This window comes from Thamnophis sirtalis, unplaced genomic scaffold, assembly GCF_051295495.1.
Source record: "Thamnophis sirtalis isolate CommonGarterSnake01/CBP01778 unplaced genomic scaffold, rThaSir2_p1.2 scaffold_7, whole genome shotgun sequence".
NCBI classification, from domain to species: Eukaryota; Metazoa; Chordata; class Lepidosauria; order Squamata; family Natricidae; genus Thamnophis; species Thamnophis sirtalis.
In genome coordinates this window covers 89,249,228-89,267,908 of record NW_028261387.1, presented here as the reverse complement: position 1 = coordinate 89,267,908, position 18,681 = coordinate 89,249,228, and the positions used below count along the sequence as shown (strand labels likewise).

Genomic DNA, 18,681 nt, shown 5'->3' with positions numbered 1-18,681 from the left:
TGATTAAGGAAGTAAATAAAGAAGGCCTTCTGAAGACAACTAAATCGAAAGCTGAATACAAAAAAGAAGTAATTGAGAAGCGAGCTGAAAATTGGAAAAGCAAAGATAGGCATAGCTAATACTTGAAAAATATTGAAGGCAAAGCTGACCAAATGCTAACTTGGAACTGGTTAAGATCAGGAGTACTGAAAAAAGAAACAGAAGGCTTTATTTTGGCAGCTCCAGAACAAGCCTTAGCCACAAACTGCATGAAGGCAAAAATTCAGCATGTTACCACCAACAGCAAATGTCGTCCCTGTAATGAGAAAGACGAGACAGTCGACCACTTGATCAGTGGGTGCAGCAAAATTTCACAAACTGACTACCTACAATGCCATGACCCCGTTGCTAAGATCATTCACTGGAAATTGTGCCAAAAGTTTGGATTTGAGTACAGCAAAAACCACTGGGACCATCAGGTTGAGAAGCTTCTAGAGAGTGAGAAAGTCAAGATCTTGTGGGACTTGAGAATTCAGACTGACAGGCACTTGGCCTAAAACACACCTGACATAACAATAATTGAAAAGAAAAAAGTATGGTTCATTGACATTGCAATACCTGGTGATGTACGAATTGAAGATAAACAGCAAGAAAAAAATCACAAAGTACCGGGACTTGCAAATTGAAGTTGAGCGACTGTGGAAAAAGAAATCGAGTGTTGTCCCGATTGTAATTGGAGCCCTTGGAGCAATACCTAAAGGGCTACCTCGCTATTTGGAAATTGTAAATTTACCTGATTTGAACATACTGATTCTACAAAAAAACACCCTACTTGGAACAGCTTATATCCTCCGACGTTACCTTAACAGTTCCTGGGTCCTTGGTTAGGACTCGAGCTGTTGAGCTACCAACCAGCCCCAAAGGCTGTGAATCTCATCAAAGATTAACCAGCAATAGTAATGATAATGATGATAATGATAATGATGATAATGGTGATGATGATGATAACAACAACAACAACAACAACAACAACAACAACTTTGTTTTCCGTAGGGTTTTTTTATTTGATTTGGTGGCTTAGATCTTAAACAGAACCCTCCATTCTATGGAGGATCCAGAATATTGTCCCCCTGCCCTGTGCTTGCTGTGATATCAGTTGTAAAAGAAGCAATGATCATTAATTAACGTTAACTAGATCCCTCTCCTTTAAGCTAGTGTTCATACTCCGGGAGCAAAATTTTCTTTCTAGCAGACATCTGGATGCTTGTTCCTTAATTAAGCAATTAATTCATTCCATTTATTCTTTATCTCTCTAGTCTAGCAAACATCCAAAGCTCCCTTCCCCTATGAAATTCCTATCTTAGGCATCGTATATTACATATCCTCTCGGGGAGCTTCGATCAAGAAACGGAGCCCTGGTGCAGAAAAATGAAACCTACACAGGTAGTCCTCGACTTGCAACAGTTCATTTAGTGACTGTCCAGCACTGGGAAAAAGTGTCCGATGACTGTTTTACACACTTAGAACTGTTGCAGAATCTCCATGGTTATGTGAACAGATACCTCGCAACTGGCTCATATTGATGACTGTTTTTCTGGTAGTGTTCTGATGTAGGCTTCACCAAATCACGAAGCAGACTCCTTGTCCCGACACAACCCCCCCTTTTTTTATTAAGCTACTGTGATTTCCTCTCTTTCACATCCAGCAAAGTCCCGGCAAACAGTCTTTCAAGGGTGAATTTACAACCACAGACCTTATCAGGCTTGGAGAGCTGCCAGGCCGATCTCTTCCAAACGCAAGGCTGTACAAGAAAATACTTGGCAAGGAGTCTCTGAGAGTCACCAACAAAGCTTCACACTAATTAAACGAACAAATTGTCTCCTGCAAACTCCACTCCCCTTTCGCTCCTCTTTATTCCCTATGGGAGGGGCCATTCGCTGACCACCTGTGCCTTTGCTCCAGAGTCGACCCTTGTTCCTTAGCTGTTCCCTTCTCCTGGCAGCTCTGCACATGCGGACATCGGGAACAGGCTCCAGATGTTCTTCTGCCCCACTGATCTCCGACTCTGAAGGCAGCTGATAATTGATGGCCCTGGCCCCATCTCTGCCTCTGATGCAGAGCCCTCATCCGCGCCTTCCCCAGCCTCCAGGACTGGCCCATGTTCCTCCCCAACCTCCTGACTGTCTGAGTCTGCCACCAGCTCCACTGGCCACTGGCGGGCCACAACAGGTGGCTCTTGACTTACAACAGTTTATTTAGTGACAGTTCAAGGTTACAACGCCCCTGAAAAAGTGACATGGCCATTTTTCCTCACTCATGACCGCTGAAGCATCTCTGGGGTCACATAATCAAATTTCAGATGCTCGGCAACTGGTTCATATTTATGATGGTTGCAGTGGCCCGTGTGTGTGTGTGTGTGTGTGTGTGTGTGTGTGTGTGTGTGTGTGTGTGTGTGTGGTGTGATCCTTCTTTGCGACCTTCTGACAAGCAAAGCCACCTTCACAACCTGTTACTAGCCTAAGAGCTGCAGTGATTCACTTAGCAACTTTGGCAAGAAAGGTGGTAAAAATGGGGAAACACTCACTTAAGAAATGTCTCATTTAGCAACGGAAATTTTGGGCTCAACTGTGATCGTAAGTCGAGGGCTACCAAGAACGAAGGTACCCGTGTTTTCCTGAAAAGAAGACCAGGTCTTATATTATTATGTTTGCTCCAAAAGATGCATTGAGGCTCATTTTCTGGTTAGGTCTTACTTTGGGGGAAATACGGTACTAACTGCGTCCGTCTGGCTGACATTCTTAACTGGGGCTTATTTTTTTGGGGTAGGGCTTATATTACCAGCATCCTGAAAAGGTTTGCTAAGGTTTATTTTCCGTTTCGGTCTTATTTTTCAGGAAGCGGTAAATCCAACTGTTGTTCTTCCAAGTTAGATCCTCGAGGACATTATTAGCTTTATCAAAGCATTTCTCTTTCTGGAAAAAAAAAATTGAGGAGGGGAAGGAGATCCAAACTTAATTCCCTACACAAGATGTGAAGTTTGAATGCAGCCTGATTTCCAAAAACACAACGTCATTCTCTGAGTACTGCGTGCTCTTTACTAAAGTGTATGTTCCCCGTTCCCGTAAAGACTTGTGGTACGGAGCCTCGAATTACAACAGTTCCTTTAAGGACCATTCAAAGTTACAACGGCGCTGGAAAAAAGTGACTTATGGCTGTTTTTCACACTTACGACTGTTGCCCCCCCCCAGGGTCAGGTGATTAAAATTCAGGCTCTTGGCAACTGACTTGTATTTCTGATGATTGCAGTGTCACGGGGCCGTGAGTTCACTTACTGACAAGCAAAAGTCAAAAAGGGGAAATCAGATTCATTTAACAACCGAGTCATGAATTGAACTGCAATGATTCCCTGAACAACGGTGACAAGGTAGGCAATAAAATAGGGCAAAATTCACTTAATTGTGGCCGTAAGCCGAGGACTACCTGTGTATAAAAAGCACAACCCTGCCTTTTGCTGCAAAAATGAAATCCTGCTCATTCTTTGCCTCCTCCCTACATTTTCAAGATAACCAGGTTAGGTGATCTCAATCTCCTTGCTGATGGCACTTCTAAACGGAGAAATGGAATGAGTACGGTTAAGAGAGGTGTAGGAGATGACCAGGCTGAGCCCAAGGGAGGGGTCAAGCGTGTCATAAGTCACGAATCCCTGTGCACCTGCAAGAGAATGAAGTCCAGCCCGCCTTGAATGCCTTCTTATCTCCCGCTCATTTCCCTTAACGGCCAGTTCGCCAGATTCTTCTGGACCGCTGAAGATCGCAATAAATATTTATACTCATTGGAAGGGGCCTGAATCTCCTGAATTTCCCTGGTGCTTGTCCAAAGGCATTGAAGCTTGGCCATCAACATTGAGGCCATAGATGAGAAAGCTTCCTGGAGAACATCAACAGGCAACTTCTATGCTGGATCAAGATGACAACACATGGAGACACAACTCACAAAAAAGCCGGAGGCAAAGGCAGGAACATCACCTCAATGTTAACCATGGACATGTATTCATTCCAATGGACAGCAGTCAGCTAAACATGTTCATGCGGCGGTGAGGTTGGAAGTCGTGTCTGAAAGCAGGACAGACCCCCTTTCACAAGTTCTGTTTCCTGTCTTGCTGGAACCTTTTTTTCCCCTTCCTTCCTTTTCTTCTCGGGCATCCCGATGTCTCAGTAAGTAGTTTCTCTGGTGACCTGGCTAGAAAAAGTATGGTTACTAGAGATGCTGTTGGATTTTCTGTTGAACTTGGTTCTCTTCTTCTTCTTTCTCCACGGCAGGCATATGGAAATGAAGGTGGAGAAGAAGATCTGGCGGAAGTTGGTGGAGACCAAGTTGTAGAGGACCGGATTGATCGCTGAGCTGACGTAGAAGAGGATGTTGGTCAGCATGTAGAAGTAGTGGTAGAAGTCGTAAAGGAAGCTGAGAGGGAAGGAAAAAAAGGGGGAAGATATTCTCAGTGGAATGCAACTGAAAAAAATATATACAAGTGGCTTGCTCTTGTTGTAAAGTGTAAACACAGTCCAATTCCAAGAACCACCAGAAACACTCTAGCACTGATGAAGTTGCCTAGTTGGGTAATGAAATGTCTGCAAGAAAACCTCCAAACTCAGAGGACCTCACAGTCTTCCTGCTCCTCCTCTTCCTCTTCTCTTCTTCCTACTCTCTTCTAGCCCTGATGATGTCACCAAACATCTGTAAGAAAACCCCCAAAAACACAGAGCACCAAGGACCTCACAGTCCTCTTCCTCCTTCTCCTTTCCGCAAACCCCATTCCCTTCTAGCTCTGAAGATGTTATTAGTCTGGGAAATGAAACAGATAGATCTTCAAATTGCACCAGAACTGTTAAAGTCCCATTACCCACTAGTGTATAATTGAGTCAAAAGAATACTTATTTTAGAACTAGTTGATAACCCAGCATTGCCTGGGTATTTATTTATAGGGGGAAAATATCCGGAGTAAACATAATTTCCAATGTTTTCCCCCTTACCAGAGGGAGCCCCTTTGTGGAGTACTGTGAAGCCGTTACCATGGCAAATCCACTGCGCTGTACAGTAGAAGCCAGTATGGCAGTACGGTACAACATGCTGTATCCTAAAAGAACACCCCCCCCCCCAAGGGGTGTTGGGGATGTCTTAGCCTCCACAGTATTTTTCTCCAGAGAGTAAGTCATCTATGTACCAAATTTGGTTGAAATTGCTCGAGGCATTCCAGAGTTATGCACACACACACACACATGCATGCACGCACGCATGCGCACACACATGCACACGCATTCAGAGTTGGAAGAGAACTTGGAAGTTTTCTAATCCAATCCCCAGCTCAGGCAGGAGACCCTATACCATTTCAGACAAACAGTTGTCTTCTTAAAAACTTCCAGTGTTGGAGCATTCACAACTTCTGGAGGCAAGTTGTTCCACTGATTAATTGTTCTCCCTGTCAGGAAATGTTGCCTTAGTTCTAAGTTGCTTCTCTCTTTGATTAGTTTCCATCCTTGATACTCGCTAGCAAAAGAGGAACCCACAGAGGATATCCAAGGAGTTTTGAGAGAAAAGTCTAGACCAGTGATGGGCAACCTTTTTGGCGTGGTGTGTCAAAAATCGGCAAAAAATCGAGCATAACTCGCGTTGTGTGTCACTTCGACAAAAACATAATTTTGCGCAATTTATAGTTTAAACTACAAAAATGTATAATTGCAATATATAATTGTATTTAATAAACCAAAAACAAATTATTTAACATACCTGCTTAGTAACTTCTTTGTTCATCAGTCGATTTCGTATGTTGCCCTTGATATTATTGAATTTGTTTGGGGTGCCGTGAACCAGGGCTGTGGAGTCGGCTGCTTCCAGCTCCACGTCCTCATCAACATGCCGCTCCAACCCGCCCCTGCTATGAATATTCCTAGTGATGCGAGGGCGAAGAATATGAATATTCATAGTGGGGGCAGGCCGGAGCGGCATGTTGATGAGGACGTGGAGCTGGAAGCAGCAGACTCCACAGCCCTGCCGTGAACTGAGATAAGTGTGGTGCGGTCGTAACCGACAGTCCCAGGAGTAGACTCTCTGTGCCGGCCTGACTGGAGAGAGGCGCGCACTGTTCCCGCGCTCCTCTCCTGCGGGTCCTTCCTCGCCGCGCTGATGACGTGTGTGCGCACGGCACACACGCCTTACCAGCAGCCCCTGCGCTCAGAAAGGGGCGGCGGCGATACAGTAAGTGAGTGTGGGCGGGGGAGATCACACGTCCCGCCCCCCCCCCGTTCCTCCAGCACAGATTCTGCACGGCCGCCGAGGATGAATCGCATGAAATCCTGTGTGTGTCACCCCAAATGGCTACGTGTGTCAGCACTGACACGCGTGTCATAGGTTCGCCATCACTGGTCTAGACCTTTAGCCTGCTCATCTCTGCCCAAAACAAGGATAGGAATCACATTACTTACTCTGACCACTGTTGTTCTGAGATGTAGCAATACATAAGCCGCCGCACATGGTATGGAAGCCAGCACACCACAAAGGCAATCACAACAGCACCTGAAATGGAGAGTGAAGGAATAATGAAGTTAGCTACTCATTTTGTAAGGTTAAAAAAAAAGAAAAAGGCAAGGGGAAACTAATTGTGTCCAACTGCGACTGGGCAGTGCTGATGTCCGTTTCATACCCAAAGGAGCCAGCATGATCCAAGATATTTCCTTGGTCATGTGACCAGCATAACTATAAGCCAAGATGGAATGCTGTTACCTTCTCACCAAAGTGGTACCTATTTGTCTACTTGCATTTGCATGCTTTCAAACTGCGAGGTGGACAGGAGCTTAATATATATAATAAGTAATAACAGAGTGGAAGGGACCTTGGAGGTCTTCTAGTCCAGTCCCCTGCTTAGGCAGGAATCCCTATATCATTTCAGACAAATGGTTGTCCAATCTCTTCTTAAGAACTTCCAGTGTTGGAGCATTCGCAACATCTGGAGGCAAGTTGTTCCACTGATTAATTGTTCTAACTGTCAGGAAATTCCTCCTTAGTTCTAAGTTGCTTCTCTCTTTGATTAGTTTCCGCCCACTGCTTCTTGTTCTACACCCAGGTTCCTTGGAGAATAGTTTGACTCCTTCTTCTTTGTGGCAGCCCCTGAGTTATTGGAACACTGCTATCATGTCTCCCCTAGTCCTTCTTTTCATTAAACTAGACATATCCAATTCCTGCAAGAGTTCCTCGTATGTTTTAGCCTCCAGTCCCCTAATCCTCTTTGTTGCTCTTCTCTGCACTCTTTCTAGAGTCTCCATATCTTTTCTACATCGTGGAGATCAAAACAAACCAAAGCGGAGCAGGGAATGGGAGCTCATCCCATCATGCGTTACTTGGGTCTTGAACTGCCCTCCTTTCGGTCGGCAGCTGAGTGTCTTGACTGCTAGGCAGCCATGCTCATTCTGTATATTTAACAACCACAGTGTTTATACTGCAGTTATTCAATCTGATTTTCCTTCTTATCCGCATACAAGTAGTCCTTGATTTACGACCACAACTGAATCCAAAATGTTTGACGTTAAATGAGACAGTTGTTAAGTGAGTTTTGCCCCATTTTATGACTTTTCTTGCCATGGTTGCTAAGTTAACTGCTGCAGTTGCTAAATTAGCAATATGGCTGTTGAGTGAATCTCATTTCATTTATTGAATTTCTATGCCGCCCAATCCCAAAGGACTCCGGGCGGCTTACAGAAATGAAAAAAAAAGATTAAAAAGAATTTTAAAAAAACAATGGGACACAACAAAGTTAAAAAGGAACACAAGAAACACCCAATCAGGAGGGGGCTGGACTTCAGTCAAGGGGTCAACAGCCCCAGGCCTGCCGGAAAAGCCAGGTTTTAATGGCTTTGCGAAAGGCCATGAGAGTGGGCAGGGCCCGGATCTCTGGGGGCAGAAAAAGGGCATGAATAGCCTTTAGGAGGCTTGCAGAGTGCTCCTGGGGTGGGGGGAGGCAAAAATGAGCTACAATGGCCTATTTTTTGTTAAAATGGGCCCATTGTTTGTGAAAACGGGCTCGTTCCCCCCCCCCCAAATGGAAGGCATAGCCTTTAGGAGGCTTGTACAGTACTCCAGGGGCTGGGGAGGGGGGAAATTGAGCAAAAAATGGCCTGTTTTTCACTCATTTCTGCCCTTCCCAGCCCCCAGGAACTCTCTGGAAGCCTCCTAAAGGCTACGCATGGCCATTTTGGTGAAGAGGCAGGGTTTCTGGAGGCAAAAAAAATGTTGTATTCAGTGTATGACGCATCCAGATTTTTAGCCTCTTTTTTTTGAAAAATACAGTATGGGAACATGACAGAAGAGGAGCAAAGTAAGGTGGGTTTTTACCGGTTTGGACTGTGTGTGTACGTGATGGACAATAGGGGGGTGGGAGAGTGACAGGTGATAAAGATCAGAGAAATTTGGAATCAGTTTGTAGCAGCATCCAAAGTCTGGCAACCTGAGAAAGATTGAGGATTACTCCAAAACATCTCCGCATTCTGAAAACACTTTGGCGAATTTCGATTGGCTGAAGACAGACTGGTTACGGATGGAGGGTTGGGATGTGGGGAAACCTTTCCGTATCTTTTGAGCATGGGAAACCCAGAGCTTGCCTGACTTTACTGTACCCAAGTGCTTTTTCTAAAAAAAACCAACCCTTTCACTTCAACCAAATGGAGTCGAGGGTCTTTCTTTCCCAAAGGATCAGATTGGGGCAGGACTGACAGTAGTCTTAAGCGAATCTTTGCAGTTTTAAGTGAAACAGCCCATCATTAAATAAATGTGACTTCTCCCCATTGACTTTGATTGTCAGAAGCTGGCAGGGAAGGTCACAAATGGCAATCATGTGACCTGAGGATGCTGCAACCACCCCAAATAGATGCTGATTGTGAAACCCCCTCATTTTTATCATGTGACCACGGGCATGCTGCAATGTTGTAAGTGCACGGAACAGTCGTGAGTCTTGTTTTCAGTACTGTTGTAACTTTGAAGAGACACTAAATGAATGGCCATAAATTGAGGACTGTATAATCATAATGACGATATTGTAGCCCTGTAATTTACCATTGCTTGTTTGCTTTTAACTTCCCCATCTAGTCCAGAATCTTAGGATTTTCTGGTTGATTCCCAGCCATGTCAGAACTCTAATCCAGTGATGGCTAACTCTTTTGTCATCATGTGCCCACACCCATAATACAATGCACGTATGAGCCTCCTGTGCACCCGACACATGCTCAATCCATGTGTGCAGTACACTCGTGCATGCATGCGCGACACCCCCAAGCATGCACGTGCAACCTTCCTGTGCCCCCGCACGTGCTCCCCATCCCCTCACCAATTTTTGGCTTCCAGATTGGTGCAGGAGGCTTTCCAGGCCCAAAATGGTATATGGGGGTGGGGCTTGCATGGCAGCCATGCACCCCATTTTGGCTTCCAGGTGTGGCTGCAGAGGCGCCCTGTTTTGGGCCTGGAAGTCCTCCTGCACCAACCTGGAAGCCAAAATGGAGCATGAGAGTGCTCTGCGAGGCCCCAAAATGCAATGCAAGCACCCCTGTGCATGTGCATTCCCTGCATGCACACATGTGCCCCCCATGCACCCCCCCATGCATGCAAGGTAGAGATCGGAAGACCAGCTGGCTGGTGGGAGGTGCACGCACATGAGTGGTGGATCAGGGCTGAGGCGATGGCTGGCATGCATCCCATAGGTTCACCATCAAAGCTCTAATCTGATTCTATTCAGTCTCTTATTCAATTCTTTGTCAGATGCTGCCAATTGTGATTCTTTTATGTTGGCAAGAATTGTTAGTATTTGGCACTAACCTCTTATTCCACCACTTGGAATACAAGCCGGTGACTTGTTTCTCTACTGAAGTGTGAAACTTGCCAGAATTTCAGCTCCTGGTTTCAATTATTGAACTCCAAATGGCACACTGCCTTGAAAAACCCATCTCTCTATTTGAATTTTAACCAGCTGTTGTTGTTTTTTTTTTGACCGGGGACATTGTCAACACTCTCCATCCTGCATTTCAATGAGAAGCCTTAGACAGATTTGAAAAGAGAATGACGTTTGGGTTACGTTCAAATGACTTCATTAAGGTTGATAGGTCTGGGCTGTAGCTCCTGAAATGGCCACTTGGTGGCAGCAAAGAGATATAAACTGACTCTCTGCTTCCATCTGGTGGTCACCTGGAATTGTGCAGCAGATCTGGTACAATTAGTCCTCGACAAATGTCCATAGATCATGATGATTGTGAAATTTTATGATATTTTTGTAGTGGTCATTAAGTGAATGTGGTATTCATTTAGTGAGCCAATATTTGCTATAGACTCAGTTTGGACTTAAACAGGTTGTCATACTTGCCCCATACTTTCCTGAGTCGGCCCCTCCGGAACACAACAGTCTTGTACCCATTGAATTGAATCAAAAGAACTTTTACTGAGAGAAAATGTGTGCTGTAAACCCGGCCTCCTGCACCATGATGGGAGGGGGTGTTTTCATCCTCCCCAGGCTCCAGGGGCTTTCTCACCTAGGTTCCAGAGGCTCTCCAGCAGCTGGAAACGGGCCCGTTCCCGAACTTCCGTGAGGTCCATTTCTCGCCCTCCTCAGGCTCCGGAGGCTTTCCTCAAGCTTCCGGGCAGGGGAAAATGGCCTCCCCAGGCTCCAGAGGCCCTCCGGAGGCCAGAAATGGGTCCATTTCTAGACTTCTGGAACTTCCAGGAGGCTGGTTTTTCACCCTCCCGGAGACTCCGTGCAGGAGCTGCACTTACCTGGCATCCAAAACAGGGCCACATGGAGCCTCCTGTGAAGGTCGGGGCAGGGCGGGCCAGCCAGTCCTCGTAACAACTGGTTCGGCAAACCAGATGTAAAATTAGCATCTGGTCCGAACGGGCTGAAACCCACTCCCATCCCTGTTCACAGGCCTCTCTTAGCGGTTTACAGAGTCAGCCTATTGCCCCCAAAACAATCTGGGTTCTCATTTACCTCAGAAAGATGGAGCCTGGTGAGATTCGAACTGCCAAACTGCAGTCAGCCGGCAGTCAGCAGAAGTAGCCTGCAATATTGTATTCTAACTACTGCGCCACCAGAACTCACAATAAAGTGTGTGTGTGTGTGTGTGTGTGTGTGTGTGTGTGTGTGTGTGTATACATATCTCCAACATATATTATGATTTCCATGACAGGCAAAGAAAATAGCTCTCTCTGTAAAACAAACTGAATTTTATAACAATTGCTCAATTTTGGATCAGGATGGAGAAAGAATGAAGTGACGTTGTTCAACCTAATCTTAGTTTTTGCACTTCTTATTATGTCTTTCACATTTCCTCTTTTCGGAAGACAGAACTGGATTGCTTGGAAGAGGCTTTTTTCCCCTGTTTATTTATACTCTCCGATAATATTAGGCACAATCTTACATTTTATTCACTCATCTCTCTAGCCATGTCTCGGTAAATCAGTAATCAATTAACAAGGTCTTTATGTTAATGTGTAATATTCTATGCAATCCCTGCTATGAATCACTTCATAACGAGAGGAAGCTGTACCATCGGCTGGACCTTAAATGAATTTTCAGTTCAAGAAAGAGTGATAGTTCAAAGGAGGGCAAGAATTCTGTGTCCTTGGATATATTATTTGGACAATACTAGGCAGGAGGCACTGAAAATTATGTTACCGCTTTTTTTCTTTTAGGTATCTTAGAATAATTTCATTAATAAATTACTAATGCAAATTGGTTGTATTCCAATTTTTCAAATAAATGTGCATCTCTCTGAGTTTTATGATGTATTTATTTGCTTAGAAAATGTGTGCAAAGATGCAGCTGTCAGTGTTCAAAAAAAAGCAGTGTCTATTGGGAAATGGGTGCAAACTGTATTTTTGGGAAAAATACATATATAGTTCATCATTGCATTTTGTAGAAAAAAATCCATATGGAATATTATGTCTTTTTAAAAACCAGGTAATGGTCAAATGGTGATTCATCTCTCTCTCTCTCTCTCTCTCTCTCTCTCTCTCTCTCTCTCTCTCTCTCTCCCTCTCTCTCTCTCCTTCCTAACTACCTATCCCATCCATCCATCCATCCATCCATCCATCCATCCATCCATCCATCCATCTATCCTCTCTCTCTCTCCTACCTACCTATCCCATCCATCCATCCATATATCCCCCCTCTCTCTCCTACCTACCTATCCCATCCATCCATCCATCCATCCATCCATCCATCCATATATCCTCTCTCTCTCCTACCTACCTACCTATCCCATCCATCCATCCATCCATCCATCCATCCATCCATCCATCCATCCATCCATCCATCTATCCTCTCTCTCTCTCCTACCTACCTATCCCATCCATCCATCCATATATCCCCCCTCTCTCTCCTACCTACCTATCCCATCCATCCATCCATCCATCCATCCATCCATCCATCCATCCATCCATCCATCCATATATCCTCTCTCTCTCTCTCCTACCTACCTACCTATCCCATCCATCCATCCATCCATCCATCTATCCATCCATCCATCCATCTATCCTCTCTCTCTCCTACCTACCTATCCCATCCATCCATCCATATATCCCCCCTCTCTCTCCTACCTACCTATCCCATCCATCCATCCATCCATCCATCCATCCATCCATATATCCTCTCTCTCTCTCTCCTACCTACCTACCTATCCCATCCATCCATCCATCCATCCATCTATCCTCTCTCTCTCTCCTACCTACCTATCCCATCCATCCATCCATATATCCCCCCTCTCTCTCTTACCTACCTACCTATCCCATCCATCCATCCATCCATCCATCCATCCATCCATCCATCCATCCATCCATCCATATATCCTCTCTCTCTCTCTCCTACCTACCTACCTATCCCATCCATCCATCCATCCATCCATCCATCCATCCATCCATCCATCCATCCATCCATCATCTCTCTCTCTCTCTCTCTCTCTCTCTCTCTCCCCCCCCTCTCTCTCTCACACACACGTCTGTCTGTCTATCTAATCTCTCTCAATCAATCTTTCCTCTAGTAATAAAGTGTTGATGGCAGGGATTGTATGGAATATTACAAATGAATATACATACATGCAACATATACATTGTATATTTATTTAAATTAATATTTGTACATCAGCAATTGACTTCTATAGATGCCATACACTTAACAACAACAACAACAACAACAACATCATTAGTCATTATTGACTAATAATGATAAAGAGCCGAGGTGACGCAGTGGTTAGAGTGCAGTACTGCAGGCTAATTCAGCTGACTGCTAGTTCGGCAGTTCAAATCTCCCTGGCTCCAGGTTGACTCAGCCTTTCAGCCTTCCATCCTTCTGTGGGTAAAATGAGGACTGAGATTTTTGGGGGTAAGAGACTGATTCTGAAAAATTGCTTAGAGAGGGCTGTAAAAAGCACTATGAAGCAGTATATAAGTCTATGTTCTATGGCTATAATGTTTGTGATACATTTGTAAATGCTCAGTTGACTGAGTTTCATGTTTAATGAATAAAAGTATCATCATCATCATCATCATCATCATCATCAAAATCCACATCTGCCTATCACAGGTCCTTGGTAAGGACTCTATAGGTAGACAGAAATGCCAAACCCAGTTTGAACATCTGGCTGATTGTGGGATCATCAATAATAATAATATAGTTTCTGGACCCCTTATCATCTTTCTTGTTCTTTCTAGGGTTTCAACATCTTTTTTGTATCATGGTGACAATGGGATCCAAAGGATGACTTCTTGAGAAGGAAGTGCAACACTCTTCCCCCTTCAGGACATTGTAGATGGCCACAAACAGACATCAAAGCACTACTTGAACCCAACCCAACTGGTTCCAAAACCTCCTAGGTAGTTGGGAGTATTAGAAGTTTCTTCTCTGGAAGAAACAATACATCCTTTCCAAGCCACAGGGGCAAGACCTCAGCCGCACAGATAAACTAAATATCAGATAAGAGGAAGGTGGCCTCAAATCAGAGGAGTACGTACGTAGAACACGAACTCCATGCTTCAAGGTTTGAACACGGCCAGGTTCCATGGACATGCTCAGCATGGTCTGCTGTCCTCCAATTGTGCACACTTGGTGTTCTTGGGCCGCTTGCTTGAACATGATGATAAGTTGGTTGGCTATGATGGTGTTGAGGACGGAGATAACCGCCATTGGGAAAACGAAGGAGATGAAGACGTTGACCTGGATGGGACAGGAAGAGAGAAAATTAGGGAAATCTTGTTAGCATCTAAAGGGAAGAAAGGAGATTAGAGATTTGGGTGCTGGTGGGACCCATTCTTTCCAGTAAAAATGCTATCACAGATGGTCCTTGACTTACAATCTTTTGGAATAGAATAGAATTCTTTATTGGCCAAGTGTGAATGGACACACAAGGAATTTGTCTTTGGGGCATAAGCTCTCTGTGTACATAAAAGAAAAAAATACATTTTTCACGAACATAAGGTACAACACTTAATGATAGTCACAGGGAACAAATATAGGCAATTAAAATCATACTAGGAAACGATCAATATATATTGTAAGGATACAAGCAACAAAGTTATAGTCATACAGTCATAAGTGGGAGGAAATGGGTGATAGGAATGATGAGAAGATTAATAATAATAGCAAAGCAGATTGAGGATTGTTGAGGGAATTATTTATTTAGTAGAATGATGGTGTTCGGGGGAAAAACTGTCCTTGTGTCTTGTTGTTCTGGTGTGCAGTGCTCTATAGCGTCGTTTTGAGGGTAGGAGTTGAAACAATTTATGTCCACGATGTGAGGGCTCTGCAGATATTTTCACGGGCCTCTTTTTGATTCATGCAGTATGCAGGTCCTCAATGGAAGGCAGGATGGCAGTAATTGTTTTTTCTGCAGTTCTAATTATCCTCTGAAGTCTGTGTCTGTCTTGTTGGGTTGCAGAACCAAACCAGACAGTTATGGAGGTGCAGATGACAGACTCAATAATTCCTCTGTAGAACTGAATCACCAGCTCTTCGGGCAGTTTGAGTTTCCTGAGTTGGCGCAGAAAGAACATTCTTTTTTTTTTTTAAAAATAGTCATTTTATTGACATTTATAGGCCGCCCTTTTCCCTAAGGGGACTCAGGGCGGCTTACATTTCATAGGAGGGGAGTGTAAGACAGGACACAAAAGAAATGTGAATAAAGTAAAATAACCAATAAAACACAACATTCATTCGACATTCGGGCGGGGCGAGATTAGGATCTTATCCCCAGGCCTGACGGGATAGCCAGATCTTGAGGGCTGTGCGGAAGGTCTGGACGGTGGTGAGGGTGCGATCTCCACGGTTGTGCTTTTTTGATGACGTTTTTGATGTTAGGTGTCTGTTCTAACCCCCTCCTCTGTCCAGTAACGAATGCCGAGACAAGCTTAGCTGGAATGCCACAACTCTTTATTAGCAGGAAACATAAATATTGATGGCTGCAAGCCCAAACACAACGAACAGATAAAGAACCTTGGCAGCAACCCAGACTTCGACAGATATAGATAACAGCTTCTCCAGTGTTGATAATTAAGTTGAATCCTGCAAACCAGACTCCTCCCAGAGTCTCTCCCTAAATACTATCTTGAGGGGAGCCTAATTACAACCACCTGGATCCAATTATCTTTTGTATTCTGCGTAGCTGTTCTTTACGTAAATCTGCCCATCGTTGCCGGGCATCCAGGACCACCTCCCTTGTCTCCTCATCACTGCTTCAAGGCCTGACGTCAGGAGTACACTCCCTTTGGCTTTCATCGCTGCGCCTCCTGGTGGCCAACCAGCCTCTCTGATCCCTGCTCGGAGTCGGAACCCTGTCCAGGGTCCTCCACATCTTCCAGAGCCGACTCATAAGGCCCCTCGCTGTCGGAGTCTGCTTGCAGCTCCAGTGGCTCCTGCTGGGCCACAACAGGTGTCTATTTTAGGTCTTGAGATATGATAGAACATAATAATTTGAAGGTCTCTACTGTTGATACTGTGTTGACTGATATTGTAAGAGGTGGTAGTATGGCAGAGCTTCTCCTAAAGTCTACCACCATTTCTACGGTTTTGTGTGTGATCAGCTCCAGTTCAGCTCTAAACCACGAGGTTTAGAGGTTTATTTAGTGACCATTCAAAGATGCAATGACTGTAGGAGGTGACCAGGCTGAGCTCAAGGGAAAGAACTGGCCTTCGGTTCCTGAGAAGAGGAAAAGAGGGAACCCCTTAACCATATTTTGCTGTTACAGCAACCACCACCTAGTTCACCAGCTCCTACCAAGGAAGGGGAGGTGTATTCCTCTGAGACGGCCTACTTTCTGCCCCTGCCAAGTTCCTGTGAGAATTTAGCCTTTGAAGACTCAACGCAGGGAAGGGAAAGCAGCAGCAAGGAATAGGAAGGGGACCAAGGTGGAGGGATGGGTGATGTAGGAGATGGCCAGGCTGAGCCCGAGGGAGGGGTCAAATGCGTCATGGGTCTCAAAACCCTTTGCACCCACAAGAGATTTAAATCCAGCTCACCTTTTGACTCTTATCTACCAGCCAATTTCTTGGACCATTCAGATTCTTTGTCAGATTAGAGCTGGAGTGGACCTTGGAGGGCTTCTAGTCCAACCCCCTGTTTAGGGGTTCAGACAAATGGTTGTCCAGTCTCTTCTTAAAAACCTCCAGTGTTGGAGCATTTACAGCTTCTGGAGCTAAGTTGTTCCACCGATTAATTGTTCTAACTGTCAGGAAATTTCTCCTCAGTTCTAAGTTGCTTCTCTCCTTGATTAGTTTCCACCCATTGCTTCTTGTTCTACCCTCAGGTGCCTTGGAGAATAGTTTGACTCCCTCTTCTTTGTGGCAACCCCTGAGATATTGGAAGACTGCTATCATGTCTCCCCTGGTCCTCCTTTGCATAAGATTAGACATACCCAGTTCTAGCCATTGCTCTTCGTATGTTTTAGCCTCCAGTCCCCTGATCATCTTTGTTGCTCTTCTCTGCACTCTTTCTATGCACATAGATCAGTTGGCTATGCCACAGCCAGGCTCCAAGCCATCTGGGTCACCAAGCAGTTCCCATTGGCTGGCCTGTTACCATGTCTATTCCAATTCATGAAGACTTATATACTGACAAAACAGTGGTCAATCATTTCCAGGTGGTTGCTCAGAAACGAGATGAATGGGTCTGTGAACTCACAGGGAAATGACAAAAAAAGGTCATTTCTGCTTTCTGTCCACTGCTTAAAATGTTCCCCTCCTGAGTAGTTCCTAGAGCCCTGAATCTTTGCTAGAACTGCATCGAACGCATAAATAAATAAACTGCCCACAGAAAAAGCACGATCGTTAAATCAGTAAAGCTTTACCATAAAACCCTGCAACGTAATAAATGGCACCATAAAACTGTACAGTAGAATCCTAAAATAATATATGATTGATTTGAAAGCCGAAGGAAAAATAAATCTTTTCCACTTGCTGGTCTGCTTCTTGGGCAGCTGCTGAAATCTCAGAACGTCACCAACACTCCATGTAAAGAAACTTACAATAAAACAATATAATTGCAGAAAATAGGACTTCAGCAACAGAGTGGTCAACGCCTGGAATACTCTACCTGACTCCATTGTTACAGCCTCAAACCATCACAGCTTCAATCTCAAACTGTCTACAGTGGACCTCACCCCATTCCTAAGAGGTCTGTAAAGGGGGTGTGCATAGGCGCACTAGCGTGCCTACCGGTTCCACCACAAATCCGCGAAGCCCTTATCCGCGGAGACATAAGCGCGAAGACTAATTCGTGCCATTCGAAGCGCTAAGGAAAAACGTGACCCTACCGCGATGACATAATCGCGGAGGGCAAATCCGCGCATTCCCAAGCACTCAGTACCCTAAACCTAACCCTAAACCTAACCCTAAACCTAACCCTAACCCTAACCCTAACCCTAACCCTAACCCTAACCCTAACCCTAACCCTAACCCTAACCCTAACCCTAACCCTAACCCTAACCCTAACCCTAAACCTAAACCTAACCCTAAACCTAACCTTAACCCTAAACCTAACCCTAAGCCTAACCCTAAAGCAAACCCCTAAACCTAATCCTAACCCTTACCTTAATGGAAATCGGCTTTCTGCTGCGGCGCCGTTTTAAAGCGCCCTTCTGTTGCCGCGCTGTTGTCGCGGCGGTGATGATGCGCGGTGATGATGTCGCGGCTTTAGCGACACGCTTATGTCTCCGCGGATAAGGGCTTCGCGGTTTTGTCGTGCCACGGTGCCTACCATCCCTGTCCTACTGTCCCATTTTATCTGTATTTACTTCCTTTGTTCATGTTTATGTTCTTGCCTATACTTGTTATCTTTTACATGTTTGACAAACAAACAATAATTAAATCACTGAGACGCTACAGTAAAGCAGGACAACACAGTAGAGAAATACCACAATAAAACTCTTCAATAAGCTAGTGAAGTTGAAAGTCTTTTGCCCTTGTTGTCCGGTATCACAAGTGGGCATCACTGATTAGCAGTGGTGGGATTCAAATAATTTAACAACCAGTTCTCTGCCCTTACAACCAGCTGGGTAGGCGGGGCTCAGTGGTCATGTGACTGGGTGGGTGTGTCCAACTTAGTGTCACTCAGGTTGATGGGCGCTTCACCTTAGCTGTTACAATGTAATAAGGGTTAACTGGAGAGGCAGTTTCTGTAAGGAGGG

General features: G+C 44.9%; 1 protein-coding gene across 1 annotated transcript in view; it reads right to left on the bottom strand.

Moving 5' to 3' along the window:
• Positions 1-3,128: 3,128 nt before the first annotated feature.
• The window catches only part of NTSR1 (neurotensin receptor 1), a 174,157-nt gene continuing 158,604 nt past the window's right edge, over positions 3,129-18,681 (bottom strand). Inside the window, 3 exon segments of the mRNA XM_087720570.1 lie at positions 3,129-4,440; positions 6,459-6,549; positions 14,017-14,218. Coding sequence (XP_087576696.1) covers positions 4,191-4,440; positions 6,459-6,549; positions 14,017-14,218 — 543 coding nt within the window. The 3' untranslated portion in view covers positions 3,129-4,190.